The sequence below is a fragment of the Cyclopterus lumpus genome, chromosome 5, assembly GCF_009769545.1.
Source record: "Cyclopterus lumpus isolate fCycLum1 chromosome 5, fCycLum1.pri, whole genome shotgun sequence".
Classification (NCBI taxonomy): domain Eukaryota; kingdom Metazoa; phylum Chordata; class Actinopteri; order Perciformes; family Cyclopteridae; genus Cyclopterus; species Cyclopterus lumpus.
The window spans coordinates 7,138,786-7,154,427 of NC_046970.1; the positions used below are offsets into that span (position 1 = coordinate 7,138,786).

At 45.7% G+C, this 15,642-nt stretch overlaps 1 protein-coding gene across 3 annotated transcripts in view; it reads right to left on the reverse strand.

Moving 5' to 3' along the window:
• slc41a1 (solute carrier family 41 member 1) overlaps positions 1-14,480 on the reverse strand; it is a 28,135-nt gene extending 13,655 nt beyond the window's left edge. The window contains exons 1-5 of one of the 3 annotated variants that reach the window (XM_034533368.1): positions 14,166-14,480; positions 12,407-12,513; positions 11,374-12,136; positions 4,929-5,036; positions 552-623 (exon numbers count right to left, since the gene is read on the reverse strand). In XM_034533368.1, the coding sequence (XP_034389259.1) occupies positions 552-623; positions 4,929-5,036; positions 11,374-11,859 (666 nt within the window). In that variant the 5' untranslated portion in view covers positions 11,860-12,136; positions 12,407-12,513; positions 14,166-14,480. Of the gene's footprint in view, positions 1-551; positions 624-4,928; positions 5,037-11,373; positions 12,514-12,933; positions 13,220-14,165 lie in introns of those variants that run through there. The other 2 variants (XM_034533369.1, XM_034533370.1) reach the window with 2 other exon arrangements.
• Between the last annotated feature and the right edge of the window lie 1,162 nt (positions 14,481-15,642).

Here is a 15,642-nt window from a genome sequence, read left to right on the forward strand (position 1 = left end):
TCAATATTTCATTAGAATGTTTGCTAAAAAATGTCGGGACCAAAAAAAATTCCGTAACAGTGATCATGTGTTCAGACATAAACTCCGTCATAAATCTCTCCAGCTGTTAAAGCCGACTGGCAGAAACCAACGTCGCTTTAATTGACGCTTCCGAAGAAACAACGTCTCATTTCTCTTAAAACATATTTCCTCGTTTCTTCTCTCCTCGCGTGGTTTCCATATGTCTCTCCATGCATCCCTGGAGGACTAAGATGCAAGGAAAAGACGCAAGTGAGGGAAACAGGGATGCAATTAAGAGACTTGGGATGCACCAAAGGCCATGGGGATATAGTGGTTGAAAAATCCAGAAGTTACCCGTTAAACTGAAATTAAAAAGTTTGGATGTAAACTGAGTTTTATTTTTTTAACCAACTGAGTTTTTTTTTCTGACCATCGAATTGAACCGCAGATAAACTCACCATCTGATTTCTCGCCTTAACCTGATTTCTCACCGCAACCTGCTTTGACACCAGAGTTCACGTCATCGTCCTCCGGAGACCGTTTTCACTTACCTGGATGAGGGCCAAGTTCCCCATTATCATCTTCCACATGTTCTTGGCCGAGTCCATCTGACCAATATTAGCCTGAAAGAGAGACAAGAACACATAAGGTCAACATATTATCATATGTGTGTGTGTGTGTGTGTGCGTGTGTGTGTGTACAGCGTCTGTACATGCTGTTGCCTCTTGGTCCCAACAGAACAATCAGATGTCAGTTCTCTGGACAAAGACACTCTGATCTGATCCCCCACCCTGCGGCCGACTCCACTTATCTCATCTCCCTGCTTTCACTCACACACACACACACACACACACACACACACATGGTCTCAAGTGTCAAGTGTCTGTGTGGCTACAGTGGACTTCTGTGTGTCCAGAGCAATGATTCTGATGCTCATCCACAGTGAGAGGACACAAACAGAGGATCCCCTCTTCCTTCCTCTCCTTGAACATTTACATATGCAGAGGGAAGGGAAACATCTGGACGCATGGAAACACATACAAGTCTGTGGGGGGTGGGTGGGTGGAGAGGAGGGGTCGGGTTTAACAAACGAATGGTTCTGCTGAACTTATCACTTAAAACGTCAAAATCTATGTAAATTAACACCAAACTCATCAGCTCTATGGAGCTTTGTAGCTTCTTTTAGTTTGTTTCTTTGTTTTCTCGACCTGCCTGGCCGCTAACGGTGCTAACAGCGCTGACAGAGCAAACAGTGTTGAATGTAGGGGTGTACCTGAAGGTGGGCTCTACTTTGGTTGATTAGAAACACTATATAACATAAAAGATCGGTCATACTGTTATTATAAGGGAGAATTGAGGCCAACTATACATTTTCTGAGCGTGTGTTTGTTTGTTTTTTCTCTCCCTCTCAAAATGCTCCCAATCTAGCAGCATCCCCACTGGACGATAACATCTGGCAGCGCGACAGTGAACACTCGCCAGCCTGGCTGACGTGACGGTCATGCGCTTAGCGCCGTACATCATTATGACCTGTGCATCTGCCAGATAGTTGCCGCCAGATAGCATTTCAGCCACGCAAACACAGTGACGAAAACGCCTCCTGCTACCAGACATGCTGTCGTTCCAACTTGTATTAGATAAGAGAGTCGGGAGAACATTTGTGCAGAGCATCGGGGGCATCGCGGTCTCACACTCCACACGCAAAGAGACGTAGTCGGAGGGAACGTTTATCTGCGGAACCTTTAAGGGGTGCAGAAAAGAAGAACTATTTTTATGCATTGAGAGTTGAAGAGGGTGTTCGCAGAAAACGACCCAGTACACTGAAAGAGCTCAGAGATTCACAGAAGTGTTGCCTGGTGTTATGTGATGATGCCAGGTCCTCTGCAATGTGTCTGTGTGTGTGTGTGTGTGTGTGTGTGTGTGGGCGGCGGGATTAGTGGTGTTTGGATCAGGATGAGTGTCGTGAAAGCGATTCAGGCGATGACATAAGATGGATGAGAGCATGACAATTTAAGAGCATCGCTACTTTTCAAACTCCGTCACTTCGGAGCACATCATGTTGTTTCCAAAAGGTTGGAACCCGCGGACACTTGAATGGAGTGTGTCTTAATAGAGCTAATACACATAGAATGAGGATGAAGACTGGCTTGGAGCGGTTGTAATGTCTGATTAGAGCCCAACTCGGACAGAGTTGCGATGCAGGTGCTGCCAAGTTCGAGCAATGTCACAATGCAAATACATATAATCATGAACATAAGAGGGGATGTGACAGAAGTGAGAAAACAACTGCTTATTTCCTGCGGTCAAATAAGGTAAAATAATGATGCGAGACGAGACTCATTTTGGCGATATAGACAAAGTGGTTTAAAAAGAAAAAGAGTCAAAACGACAACACGGTCATGTGAGTTGAAAACTCCAACAGCCAGCCAGTCGTAGGGATTAAATTATTTTTTTCACTAATAAGCGCATTATGAAACTTTCAGTGGTCTTAATCTGCTCATAATTAGTGGCGGCATGGAAAGAAACGTGGTCCCGCTGGGGCCTGCCAGCAGAGAGCTAGCGCTAATGTCTCAGGGCAAGCGCCTCGCTCTGGTCTACTTTGTGATGATGGATGTGAGAATCATTTTTTCTTGCTGACCCCTAAACCACGCAGCTTGACAAATGAGACCATTGTATAAAAAAATAAATAAGATATTGAAAAGTAATTCTACCGGCTAATAAGTCTTAAAAATGACTTCAAATCCAATTTCCTGGAAAGTGGTGTTTTCAGGAAGTTTGATCATGATGAATAAGTTGCACGCTGCAGTCATTTCTTTCAAGATATTTCAGCAACTTTAAAATGAGCGAAACTATTTTACATTTTTAGCCAGACGCCAACAACCATTGGCAGTTTCTAATCAGTGTTGAAGCATTGGTGACACATTGTTGTATCGGCTTCTTGACCCGTCATTGATTCACCATCACATCCGCACTCATAATTAACACGGAAAGTTCAACGGAAACACTAAATAAAAACAAGTGAAAAAAAAAAAAAAAGATGTCGACATTGGCGTCTCATCAAATATTAAACTTCCAGGTTTTGGCTTTTATTGTGACAAACAGGCTCAACATTATATATTCAAGCTACATTTAAGTCCCAAGTGCAACTTTGAGCAACATAAAACTGGCAGGTTAAGGTGGTGAATTTAACATTACATTTTTTAATGGATGTTTTATGACTTATGACTGATAGATATTATCAGTGAAGGCTGCAACAACAAATAATAATTATTCATTAATTAATCAGTTGTTTGGTTTATAAAATGTCCATAAATCATAAGAAATGATAATTGTTTCCCCAAAGCCCAAGATGACATTCTCATTCCACAACTCACAGATATTTAGTTTACCACCACAGAGGAGTAGAGGAAGCCTGAATCAGAGAATTTGTACTTTACTTATTCTTAAAACAAAATTGCTAAAACCGATTAATTACCAATTACCGATTACCAAATTAGGGGGCGGTTCATTAAAAAGTTGACAACTAATCAATTCATCGCTGCAGTCCTATCTTTCAGTTTTGAGATGTAGATTTTTACTTGCTAATCATACGGCAATATGATCTTGCTGCTCATCAATATTCTACAACTACTTAATAGAATTGATCCTCGAAGGATTTGGAACTTTTGCAGCAAATGTGAATATGTCAGCTTGAAGCCAGATGGGTTAGGGTACTATAGAAATGTGGGGAAACATGAATGTTTGAATAGATCATTTCTGTGACTGAGTGGAGCTCCCCATGCTGGGTGGGCCTCTGTTAGCAATGCTGATCAGCTCCGTCCCCTGTTTCCCACAGGCCAGTGGAAAGAATGTGAGGGGTGGTGCGCTTAAAGAGCAATTCTGGATTAATTTTCTTATGCCTTCATAACTGCAGGGTGTGCTGCTAGGTCATTGACCCCTGAGACCGTACACATTCGGCTATGAAGATGGGACATTCGCGAAGGAGCTGAACCAAAAAGTCGTCTCTTGTACGTGTAACAGGGCTGTGAATAGATTGCATTGGCTTTGTTGATTTTATTATTTGGGATGTGTGGTTGGTAAACGCACACAAACACAGTTCACCCATGTTTTTCAAATGAAACATAGGCATTATTTACATTATTTCCTATCCTGATCCACCCAAGTATATACTGTTCTAGAGGCACTCGTGGGTTTCATATCACCCTCAATGTGACTAATCTAGACTAGGTGGCTGTTTATTGACTTAATCCAAGAGGTTAGGTTACGAAGAAAAGCAGGACATTTTTATTAATTTACTTTCTTTCTGTGGGGAGGACCCCTGCCAATGATGTATTCTTCCATGTTTGCCCCCATTTCCAGCCCTAACACTAAAACACCATGGACATGGTCAAACCAACATAGGAACTAACAAGCTAACTATTCATTACTAGTTCAAATTAATATAAATATACATTGTTCAAATCATTTCTTGCTACTCAGCGGATGTCTGGGATGAACAACATATTCAGACAAACCAACCTGCATGCTCAGATCAAGCGGCTGGCCACAGCCAGTGAAAGTCTTAAAACAAAAAACAAGGAATGTTGCTATCAGTTTGTATGAAACCCAGGTCACGTTTGGCAATATGACCTCTGATCCCGAGAACAATCAGCTTTAGTGGGTCTGACAGGGGTTGCCAGGCAATGAGAGATAGGTAACATTGCACAATCACAATCAATTGAAACAATTCCCCAGGCAAAGATAAGACAATGTTGCAGTGAGTCCAAAAAACCTCCAGTCATGGATACTTTACAAATAAGATGTTTTTTTTTTATGGAACATAATACAACCAATGGCACGTCTGGTGGGACATAGTGTATATTAGATACTTCTGGATGACACACACACACACACACACACACACACACACACACACACACACTTCTTACCGCTGTGGAAAGTCTGGAGGCCAGCGTCATCTCCAGGTTGCCTTTGAGCCCCAGCAGTGCTGGAACCAGGATGAACACCTCTGACACCTCCGTGAACACCGTCCAGTGCTGCAACGACCACCATGTAATGTCAGTGACACAGCATCAAACGTAATGAACACACTGCCATATTGAAACGGGACATGACATATCACATTAACAGAGACACAGCATCTTGTACCCAGAATGTCTCTGCGACCTTGTTCTTTAGTATTGATTCAGCGGTGAAGCCAGACCTGAATGATGTCTCTACAGACCGTTTACACTATGTATCATTTCAGCTCTCTGCTCTCCTTTAGCAAGATCAAGGTCACTGGGAATTTGTCCTGAAATTATTTATTATACTCCTATTCTGGCTTCCGTTCCCCCTCCCCCCATCTCTTCATCAAGAGCATATTTTCATACTTTTTTTTAAAGTCTCATTACATTTCAGCAGTAATCAATAAAATGTTGTTTAATAAATAAACTAACCTTAAAAAGAATGTTCAAAGTGTATGGTATATAGCACCTTTAGCAGCTGCTTGGCTGTAATAAGCTTGTCCAATCATACCTACCTGTGTGCTCAGTGAACGTCTGACACAAGCTGCTATCTGAACAGCTGTGAGTGCTAACGATAGTCATGTTGGAGGGAGGCCTGAAGAGACGGGGTTTCAGTGTTGCCGACTTGGCGGCTTCCTGGCCAGATTTAGCTCATTTTAGAGCTCGTGCTGATCGCTACTTTCATTGGAAGAGTCGTCAACTCTGGGCTAGTGTACTGCTGCTGGTTTCTCATCATTACCAACCCTTTAAGCAAAAACTTCTGTCAATACACATGGGCGGTTCACACCGACTTGAAACTCTCTTTATAATTACTTCTGAAATAATGACAGTATGGCATTCCATTGTTTTCTGTGGGAGGAACCTTTCATGTATTGTTTAAGAGTTGAGGAGAGTTTTTAGCCTGGATCCAGACCTTCAGATTTGTTGTCTTGTGTGGCACCCGCTCGTGGCTGATTCCCCAACCAATCAGAGTTAACCAAACATAGCTTTTCAGGAATGGGGACATTGTGTTCCTAAATTGCAAGCTAGCTACTTTGCGACACCCACGAATAGTAGCAAAAGAAAAATTGCAAATAAAAAGCATGGATGAGATGGACGGACATGTACCTTTTGTTCATCAACTTAAAGGGAAACTATGTCCATTTCCCAAATCTATACAAGTTATTAGTATGGTCTAGGACAATTCAAACATATTAGTAAACATGAACAACTTCCTCCCAAATCCAAAAACGGAGACTCAAATGTGTGATCACTAGCTTTGAGAGACAGTAGCTCATGTTAACAAATAGTGATTGGACTTTCCTAGGCCATTGACAAAATATATAAGAATTAAAGTGGTGTTTCCTTTTAAGGAAATAACAACTCATAATTTCATGAATTTTCTTAACGCTAAGCCAGGCAATCCTAGCAACTGGATGCCTCCTCTTCAAAACAATAATAAATCCAGTAAAGTGCAACAAGTCATGGAAAGCCTCTTCAGCGTTGTGACACTCATGAGCTTGCTGTGCTACTCAGCCCCTACCTCAGCAAAAAAAAGCAACATTTCGCTTTATGTAAGAACCAAAAAGACATATATATTAGTCAGCCAGGAGCTAGGCCAGCTAAATCTAAAGGACAACTTGGGCAAGTGTTGGACTCGCTTGAGAAGATCACAAATCCTGTTTAGCATGTGCAAAAGAACAATTCTGCTTGTCTGTGCTTGCAGATCCTAATAGATGTCCTTTAGTGACATTTATAGATGGTGTCATTAGACCTGAGCCTCGATAACCTCTTCCCTGGCTGCTGGACTGAACTTGAGTCAGAAGCGGGTTCCCTGAGAGATCGTGGTTACACTTCAGTGCGACTTTTGTGATAGGGTCTGCCAGATCTGAACTCAGCTGTTTTTGCACGTGTGTCCACACTTCACAGAGTGTACAGACTTAACAGTTAAAGCGTACTGCCGTGACTGGATGACAAAAGTTGCTTTGAAATGAGTCTCTGGGCTTGTCAGTCACTGTGGTAAAGCGCCTTCCTGCGCTGTGCCTCCATTAGTGTTCGCACAGTGATAGCAGGTTTGCGGCCTTCTGTGGCCAGAAACAAAGCTATTGCGGAGGCTTGAGGCTACCGATCTATCTCCAGTAAAAGTGCTTATCTTTGGGGGGCCCCGGTCCCCAGGCCCCCAGCACTTACAGTCCAGTCTGCCCAGAGTTGAATCAATATTCACAAAGGCTGACCCGGAAAAGAAAAGGGACGGAGAAAGTAGACGAGGGGAGGAAAACAGAGGAGTAGTCGAACACTGTCGGCCTTCATTTTCTCACGCGAGCAAGCTTGTGTTTCTGTTCCACTACGCTGCTCCCACTGTGCATCCAGATGTACAGGACGGATAAGGGGTGCCATCTAAGCTCAGTTTGAGTTGTATCAGAAGGCGTGTCACCGAAGCGCCAGTGTGGGTTAAACTCCCTTCGTCTATCCCCTCGCTGTCACCAGGCCAAGCAGAGCTCCTTTCCAACAGCCAGTCCCTCAGCTTGGCTCACTGCCCTCTGCCAACCCAGCAGCCTTGTGAGCACCTCTGTGAGCACTCCTCTCTTATTTCACAGCCGCATGTTTTCAGGCTTTCTCCCCCTCTCTACTTCTGTCTCACTCCCCTATCTCCCTCTTTGCCTCCCCTGTAGTGATATATGTTGTTGTCTCCATGGAACACTGGCCCTGGGCCAAGCCAGCCCTTCCTCCCTCCTCATGGCCACCTCCTTGGTTCCAGGAACTCTACTGGACAACCCCAGTACCTCTGTGTACAGACCTATAGGAGCTCTGGTATGCGAGCCCCACAAGGGTCGAGTTGCCCAGTTGAGTAACATGGCCCAATTTTATTTGTGATCACTGTCATTGCTGTACAGAGCGGGGAGCTGAAGCTGATGGCACGCAATGTCCACGCAGCTCCGCCAGCGTCACAAAAACTACATCAGGTGGTGTCTGTTTCCACGGCCAGTACAGGTTGGGCCCAGCCTTGTGTGCAAAGGCATGCCGTGGAGGGTAAAATTAACATAGCTGTGGCCAAAAGTAATCGGCACTCTGGAGTTGAACCTGACAGATGAGTGGCAGCCATGAAACAAGACCTCATTGGCATTAAAGGAACACTTCATCCACTAAATTAACATTTGTATATCAGTTACTGTGTTACTTTGAATTCTTGAAGAAAACTTCACGGCAAACGGGGGAAGTCTTGATGAATTTAAGCAAACAGGGTTTAACAACAGCAAAACTATATGAAAACATCCGTTAAATCCCAAACAACTCGAGCAGTACATTGCGAGTCTCAATTATCCAGACATATGCTCACAACTCTCCAAACACATGCATCTTTGCTAAAACTATTAGAAAAACTGAAAACAGATTTTGGCTAGATATTTGTATTCTTTATTCACCTTGAAATCTAGGTAACACAGAGTGAGACACTGCTAAACAAATGGTCATTTTGTGGGTGAGGTATTCATCTAAATGGATGCAAAAAGAGGTATATTTACTAGTGAAACATGCTATTGAGCTCCCAAAAGCTTGAAGTGAAGCCCTAAAGAAGCCTGAGATGTGGACTATTTGCATCAAGGGTGAAAGGAGGGGTGGGGGGTGCAAATACTCAACCCAGGACCCTCCAAGGACTCCCGAGAATCCTGAACAGAGTGAAATATTAGCCAGGGTTTGGGGCGACACAAAAGCATTTTAATCTTCTAATCCTTCAAATCGTTATCACTCAGATCCTAACCAAGTAGCTGTCCGGGATGTTGTCAGGTTTTTATAGCTGTGACCTGATCTGTTGTTAATGATTGTCGGGACATAACATCTTTGAGCTGATGGAAAAGACTGACCAATATGAGTAGAAGGGCCAAAGCAAGCACATAAGGAAGTACAAATAGTCAGACACCATTAAAGGTTTAGAAAGACGCACCTGGTCATTTTATATTTTAAATTCTTTGGACAATGATGCAGCCATTTGAGCATTAATGTTGTCAAACCACTGGAATTATGATTCACTTTGAGGGAATAGGCCCACTCTCTCATTTCACAGTTAAAACCAGGCAAGTGGATGTGGTCGGACCAAAATGGCCGGTGGTAAACTTATTGTTAATTCCTGTTTACTGGTGCCTGTATTTTTAGTCTGGCTGAAGCTGTGCCCAACCTCTGTATTGCTTTATTTTTGTGGTCAAGTCTACAGACAAACAGGACCGAGGCAGACACATGTATGATAATGAGAATGTACTGCGCCAACAAGTTGCATTCGTGGTTCGTAGTCTGCGCAGGCAGAAGGTACCACAGGTTTTCGAATCTCTGTGACAAATGACCCGTTTGACCTTTGACCTTGGCATTCTCAGAAAAACTAGCACTGCATGACCTTTACCAACCACGCGTAACCTTTAGCGAGTTGCCGAGTGAACCCCGTTTCTAGCCCTGGCTTTGGGAGACTGACCGTTTGAGGCCATTCCGCTGCCAAGTCACTAATCAGAACTATGCAGACGTCTCACTCCTCTATATTAGCAGTCCTTTCTAAGGCAACCCTCGAGTGGGAATGAGGCCGAGAGCTCTGTTTGGGTATGTATGTGCTGTACATAGTCAAAGTGACTAAGGTTGAAGAGGTCACATTTCAAAGAAGTGTTGCAAAAATGCCAAGTCCAAGCCGCAACTTCTCAAACTCAAGAACAGGCAGGCGCGTCGAATAAAGGCTGGAGCTTTGTTGGAGTTTCCAACCTTGCTTTTAGCAGAGAGCTGGCGCAGACTGGACCCGAACCAGAGAGAGAGTGAGAGAGGCTGAGAGAGAGTTAGATAATTACCTTCCTGCAAGGACAGGGGGGGGGGATTAGCTGAGTTAGCGTTTCCCGGTGTCATGGAGGGGGGAATTAGGCAGCGAGACAACCTGCTAGATGCTCAGACAAACTCACTGGAACAAGTGTTCCAAGCGGACGGACCGTCAGGCCTCACCTCTCACCTCGCGGCAAGCGCTACATCAAGGTTCGCCCGCTCCGGCACAAGCACGGCTGACCAGAAGTTCTGCGTCTCCTCTGTCTCCCAGCCTCACTCAATGCGCTGTGTGTTTTGGAAACTGGAGAGACTGCAGCAGCATGGTGCCTAAGTTGAGGCAGCATGAACACTTGTTTGACCTCAAAACCTCTGCATTCCTGGTTTAGTGGGGATACCTAACTGCGCGGTAATGGAGGTTTGGACGGCGCGTTGCGATTTTATTTTTCACTGACTCACAGCTCGTCCGGGGCGGGCTGCCATTTCAGGTGCTCTAAAAAGAGTACCCCCCCCCCCCCCACCCACCCCACCCCACCCACAGCCTCTTCCCCCTCCTCCCTGTGCTGAGTTCTCCTGGGTCCACCATGTTGGCACCAGTATGCGTGTACACAATGTGCCGGGACCAGTCCCCTGGCAGCCTGACACCTCCAGCATTATCTGCATCATAAGCTGACTTTAAAGAAATATATGAGCCGTGAGCGTGACTTTGGCCTGCATTGCCAACACCCTCAGATGCCTACTCAGGGCAAAAGACATCGAGTCAACAGGAAAAAAGAGCAATTATAAATGCACTCATGTCTTTTCTTGGAGGCAGCAGCGCTCTGGCCACACACTGCACTACAAACAGAGTGACAGACACAGAGAGCGTACCACTATGTGCCAGCCCTGAGGACAGGCTGGCCTTAGAGGTGAGAAGGGTTACATAAATACCCCCATGGTGTGTGTGACCAGAGCCCCACCCAGCACCCAAACACTTAACATCCGACAGGCCAGCAGTCCTGTGACAGACACATGATATGAGCGGGGCTTGTCGAACCAGGGAAGTCAACGAGTTAAACTGACTGGATTAACGTCTGAATGAGTGAAGTATAGAAAAAGGAAAGCCCCTAGGCTTTCTTCATGCACACCGAGGGTGTAGTTAAAATGCCGTTATTGGTTCAGGACATATCAAATAAAAAGTGTCGTTCACCTTTTTGTATTTCTTTATTTTTAACTACAATCCTTGGCTCAGTGCGAGTGTCCCACAGGGGCTTCCCTTTTTCTATTGTTGACTAGTTTAACTTCTAGAGCACCTTGCATTCACCTGGAGTTTACTACTTTTCTTTCTCTCTTTTTTCCAGAACTCTTTTGTTTACCACTTCCCACCATCTCCCAAAGTACCCGAACTAATGACCTTTCTATTAGTGTGAGCATGCATAATCTTTAGACCTTTTGGTGCAAACCAGAACTTTTTTTTTTAGCCTAAAAGAGAACAGACCACCCCAAATTATGTATTTGGATTCACCAATTTCTAATAAGAATCAGAAACAAGCCCATTTCTAATAAATATGTATAGAAGCCGTGTGCTCACTATGTAGTAAATAACATATTGGTGATCACTCACCTGAACAATGTCTAGCACCATTCCAGCCGCCACCGTCCCGAACCCGGCCAGCAGGAAGGGGATGACCACCTGCAGGCCAACGGAGAAGGAGGTCTCCTTGAGGGGGACCGGCGGCTCTGGGCTCTGGTCGGTGCTGGTGTCGTCGCTCTCGTTGCTCTGGCTGGCGTTCTCCAGGAGAGCGTCCTCCTCCCGTTGACCTTTGGCGTTGGCCCGGCAGTCCATTGCCACCACAATCTCCGTCCTCTCCTCATCCTCCCCGGTCTCACTGGCCTTCTCTGTTAAAGATGTGACCTCTTTGAGCTCTAACTCGCCGCCGGTCCCCAGGTCCACCTCCTCGGGGCCCTCGGTGAGGATCACCGGGTGGACGGTGCAGTTGGAGTTGAGAAGGGCCGATGTCGGGGGCCCTCCCTCCATCTTCTCCTCAATGGCTCCGGAGGACATGTCGATGTCAGGGAGTTTTTCTTGCTCTTTCGACCAAAGTACCATGCGGACGCCTTTGGAGGACAGCGGGCTTGACAAGAAAAGGTCAAGTTGTTTCAGGGAAGTTAGAATGGAATCGGCCACCTGATCTGGTTTTGAACCTGATCAGTCCAATTAATTTATCCCATTAAAGAGCCTGACAGGGAGTTGGGGTTGCTACTAAAGACCAGGAGAAGACAGCACTGGAGGGAAAAACCTGCAGCGAGCAACACGCAGCCGTGCGTCTGCTGACCCTGTGTTCCTGTCGGTGCTTCGGGAGCAGAACCAGTATGTTCTCCATTCACTGCAAGGTGCTCAGGGTAGGCCGGCAAAAAAAAGAAGAGGGCATACTTGTTCAAATCGGAAGAGAAAAAGACAACAATAGGCTCTGGGACTCGCCAGAGAAATCCCATACAAGTCACTTGTAAACAGTCCTCGGAAAGTTCAATGTGAGCTGCAGAAAAAATCAAATCAAATCAGGTCTGGAGTGGGCAGATTGCAGCGATGACTGGTCATGCTCTCAGTGCACTGGTCATGTCAGACTGGCGAGTGTGCCAGGTTGGGAATGTCTCACCTTACACCACGTGGATGCTGGGAGGTTTTCAAGGGAGATATTTAAGGGTATGAAGATTGAATTACAGCCTGCGGAAAGGTTCCCCTCCAACCAGAGTGGACAGTCACCTGGGGGAAAGAATGCATTCATTGATTATTCAGTCCTAAATATCAACCGGTTTCAGGCCCATAACACTTTGATTTCCAACTACCAGAAACTAGTAGATCCCGGCTGTTTCCTGAATCAAGAAAATCCTGATCTACAAATAAATACTCTTCAAGTGACATGAACAACAAAATACAGCAACATGTAGGAACTGAAAAAACTATGGCAGTGCTCACCCCTCCATTTTTGGAGGAAAAAAAACATGTCACTTATGTGACATGTGACTCATTTGCTTTATCAGAAAACAGAAATCCTAGATGAATGTGTCGGATTAACAAACACATATTACAACTAAAGTCCAAGCTACAAAATACATGAACGTTACTGGAATATTGCAGAAATATAAAACAAAAACACATGTCAAGTACAAAATGTAAACTCACCACATATAATATAATACAACTGCTAGAATCTGTCAAACGAAGGTTTCTAATCATTACACCGTAAGTGTCCTCGCTGTGACGCCCTGAATCCGCTCCGCTCTCCGCTGGGACTTCGTGAGGAGTGAGGACGGCGCAACAGTTTGAAAACAGTTTCATCCAGCGCCAAATTTCCTCCCGGCGGCTAAAAATATTTCTACCATTTACTGAGGTGCTGCGTACATCCTCTTCAACAGAGTGTCACACGACCGTCAATTCACCCCCGTCCCCCCCGTCCCCCTCGACGCAAGGACGGCAGTTCCGGTCGCACATTTCAAAGTAAACGTCCCCACATCTTCGTGGAGGGATCATTCAAAAGCAACGAGCGCGTTAACGGGTTCTGTTAAGTAACCATTGATGAGGCTTCTCAACCCAGAAATGACAGAAGTGGGGGAAAAAAAGCAGCCCATAACAGGACGTATTCATGTTACGTTAACGTCTAGCGTGGGCGTAATTTCCTTCTTCCCACTCTGCAAAACAAACCACAGCAACTCCACACAATCGGCAATGACTGGCAAAGTACGCCAGGCCTATTTAGAGGTAGAGTTAGTCCTCCTGACTGACACGGCGGACACGAAGAAAGTTGCGCGTTCGCCCACAAAGTTGAACACAACTACAGGCTCTTATTGTGAAGGCCAGCCTGTTCGCTTCCCTGCCGTACCACTGCCGGCTTGACGCGGCTTTCATCCTGCCTGCGTGTTGCGACATCCGCACGCAGTCTTTGGCTCTCCCCCGCTGAAACAATCCTCTGTTTAGTAGTCAGGACCAATGCCGCCCGAACCCAACATGGCAAAGGCGTAAATTAGTGCTCCCCTGGTCCGGGCTGAATAGACGAGCCCTCCTATTCTATTCTGCTGCTCGTTTAAACGAGGGCAGAGGGCTTTCGGTTCCAACACCGGGGGCCGGTAGCTCATGTCACTGGCCGCTATCGCCACGAGCATTTTAACTTCGTGAGAGTCGGTGCAAATACGCACCGTCGTTTCCCGTTTCCCGTTTCTTTTTTTTTTTCCTTTTCTTTTGAATCACCTGGGGTCGCACGCGGTCGTGTCATTTGGCAGTTTGAGTGCCCATGTGACACAATTCCGTTAGATAAAGGCACCGCTCTCACAGCCGCGCTCGCCCGTTATGTTCGATATAAAGTCGCTAGCATGTTTGTAAGATTTAAAAAAAAGAAAAGAAAAAAAGAAGGTGGTTACCTTGTGGTGTCAGCGGGGTCCGGAAGAGTGAGAAGTCGGTAAGAGCAGACGCGCTTCGCGCGGCCGGCTGGATGTACCCTCCACCTCTTGGTAACGCGCTCCGGCTGAGGCGTGGACGCCGGGTGCGCTCGCCTTTATGTAGCCTCACGGTACCGGCTCCCGCACAGCTGCCGCGGTGGTTAATGCCGGTTAATGGTTAAACACGTCCTCCTCCCGCGCGGTGTTGTACCCAGCCTTTCCTTCCAGTCGACCCCGCGTCACATTGCACACCCGAGCAGTGGCCCCCGTCGCCCCGGCTGCATGGATGCGCGTCTATAATACACCCCGTCCGGTGCGGGGGGCCAGGAAGCGACAAGGCGGGCCCTCCCTCCACACTCCGGGCTCACGATACCCCCCCCCCCCTGAAATGTGTGCCCGTGCGTTGCCAGTCTCCTGCACAAGTCTGCTAATTTACTACCAGGGAGGCTCAGAGATAGAAGTTTTAATTTAACAGCAGCCCGAGGTCCCTGAAGGAATGGTGCGGTCTAGCCGGGGCGGACTCGAGTCAATGATCCATCAACACAGAGAATAAATAAACGCAAGTCTTACATAAGTGGAGCTTTTTGAAATGACCCGAAACCGCACTCGAGACACGGGGGATCTAACATTTTCTTGGAATGGCATTATATTCATAGTAGAAGAAAGAAAGACTCCTATTGGAAACCCCTTTATGATTATAACATGTCTCTATATTCAGCATGTGGGTTTATAACATATACAACCATGTATTGATCTTGTATGCCATTCTTTCCCTTGTTTTTCTTTATTTATTACAATCTCCTATTTTACCATAAAATTCGATGATATTGTGGGTTTTTGTTTCTCTGCATATATCATGAAGTTTTTCCTTCACCAAGGGATTGCAGAGTGCATGTGTTTGCGTGTTGTCTGACAGAGACATTGCACGCTCCGCTCCTTGGAGAGCGGCAGCTCGAACAATGTCCCCTGAGGCCCTCCAGCTTTTGTTGTGCGGGTTGCCTGTTGCCATACAGCCGCTCGGCTCAGCATCAGCAGCATCGCCCAAAGAGCAGAGGCCACAACAGTTTAGAGGACTTGAATGGTTCATTTTGCGAGATGAGCGCATATTTGTGTTGTAGATGTGAAAGTGCCACCGGCAACAAGCTAACTTAGGTTAACTAGAAGTCTGGAAAAATGGGGGGGGGGCAGCTAGCTCTGTCTCAATGGGAACAAATCCGCCCCATCAGCGATTGTTTTAAGTGTGAAAAATTAAAACAATACGTGTTTTTTACAGGGATTTAAGCACCCAACTGTTTTCCTGTCCCGTGGTGACGAACTAAGATCTTAACAATACCAGTATATACATACAAGCAAAAGTGATCATTTAAATCATTTTATGTAAGGAAATGGAATATAATATTCAAAACTCTGTTTTCCTTCATGTTCATTCACCTGGAAACTAAGGGTTGTTGGGTTTTCT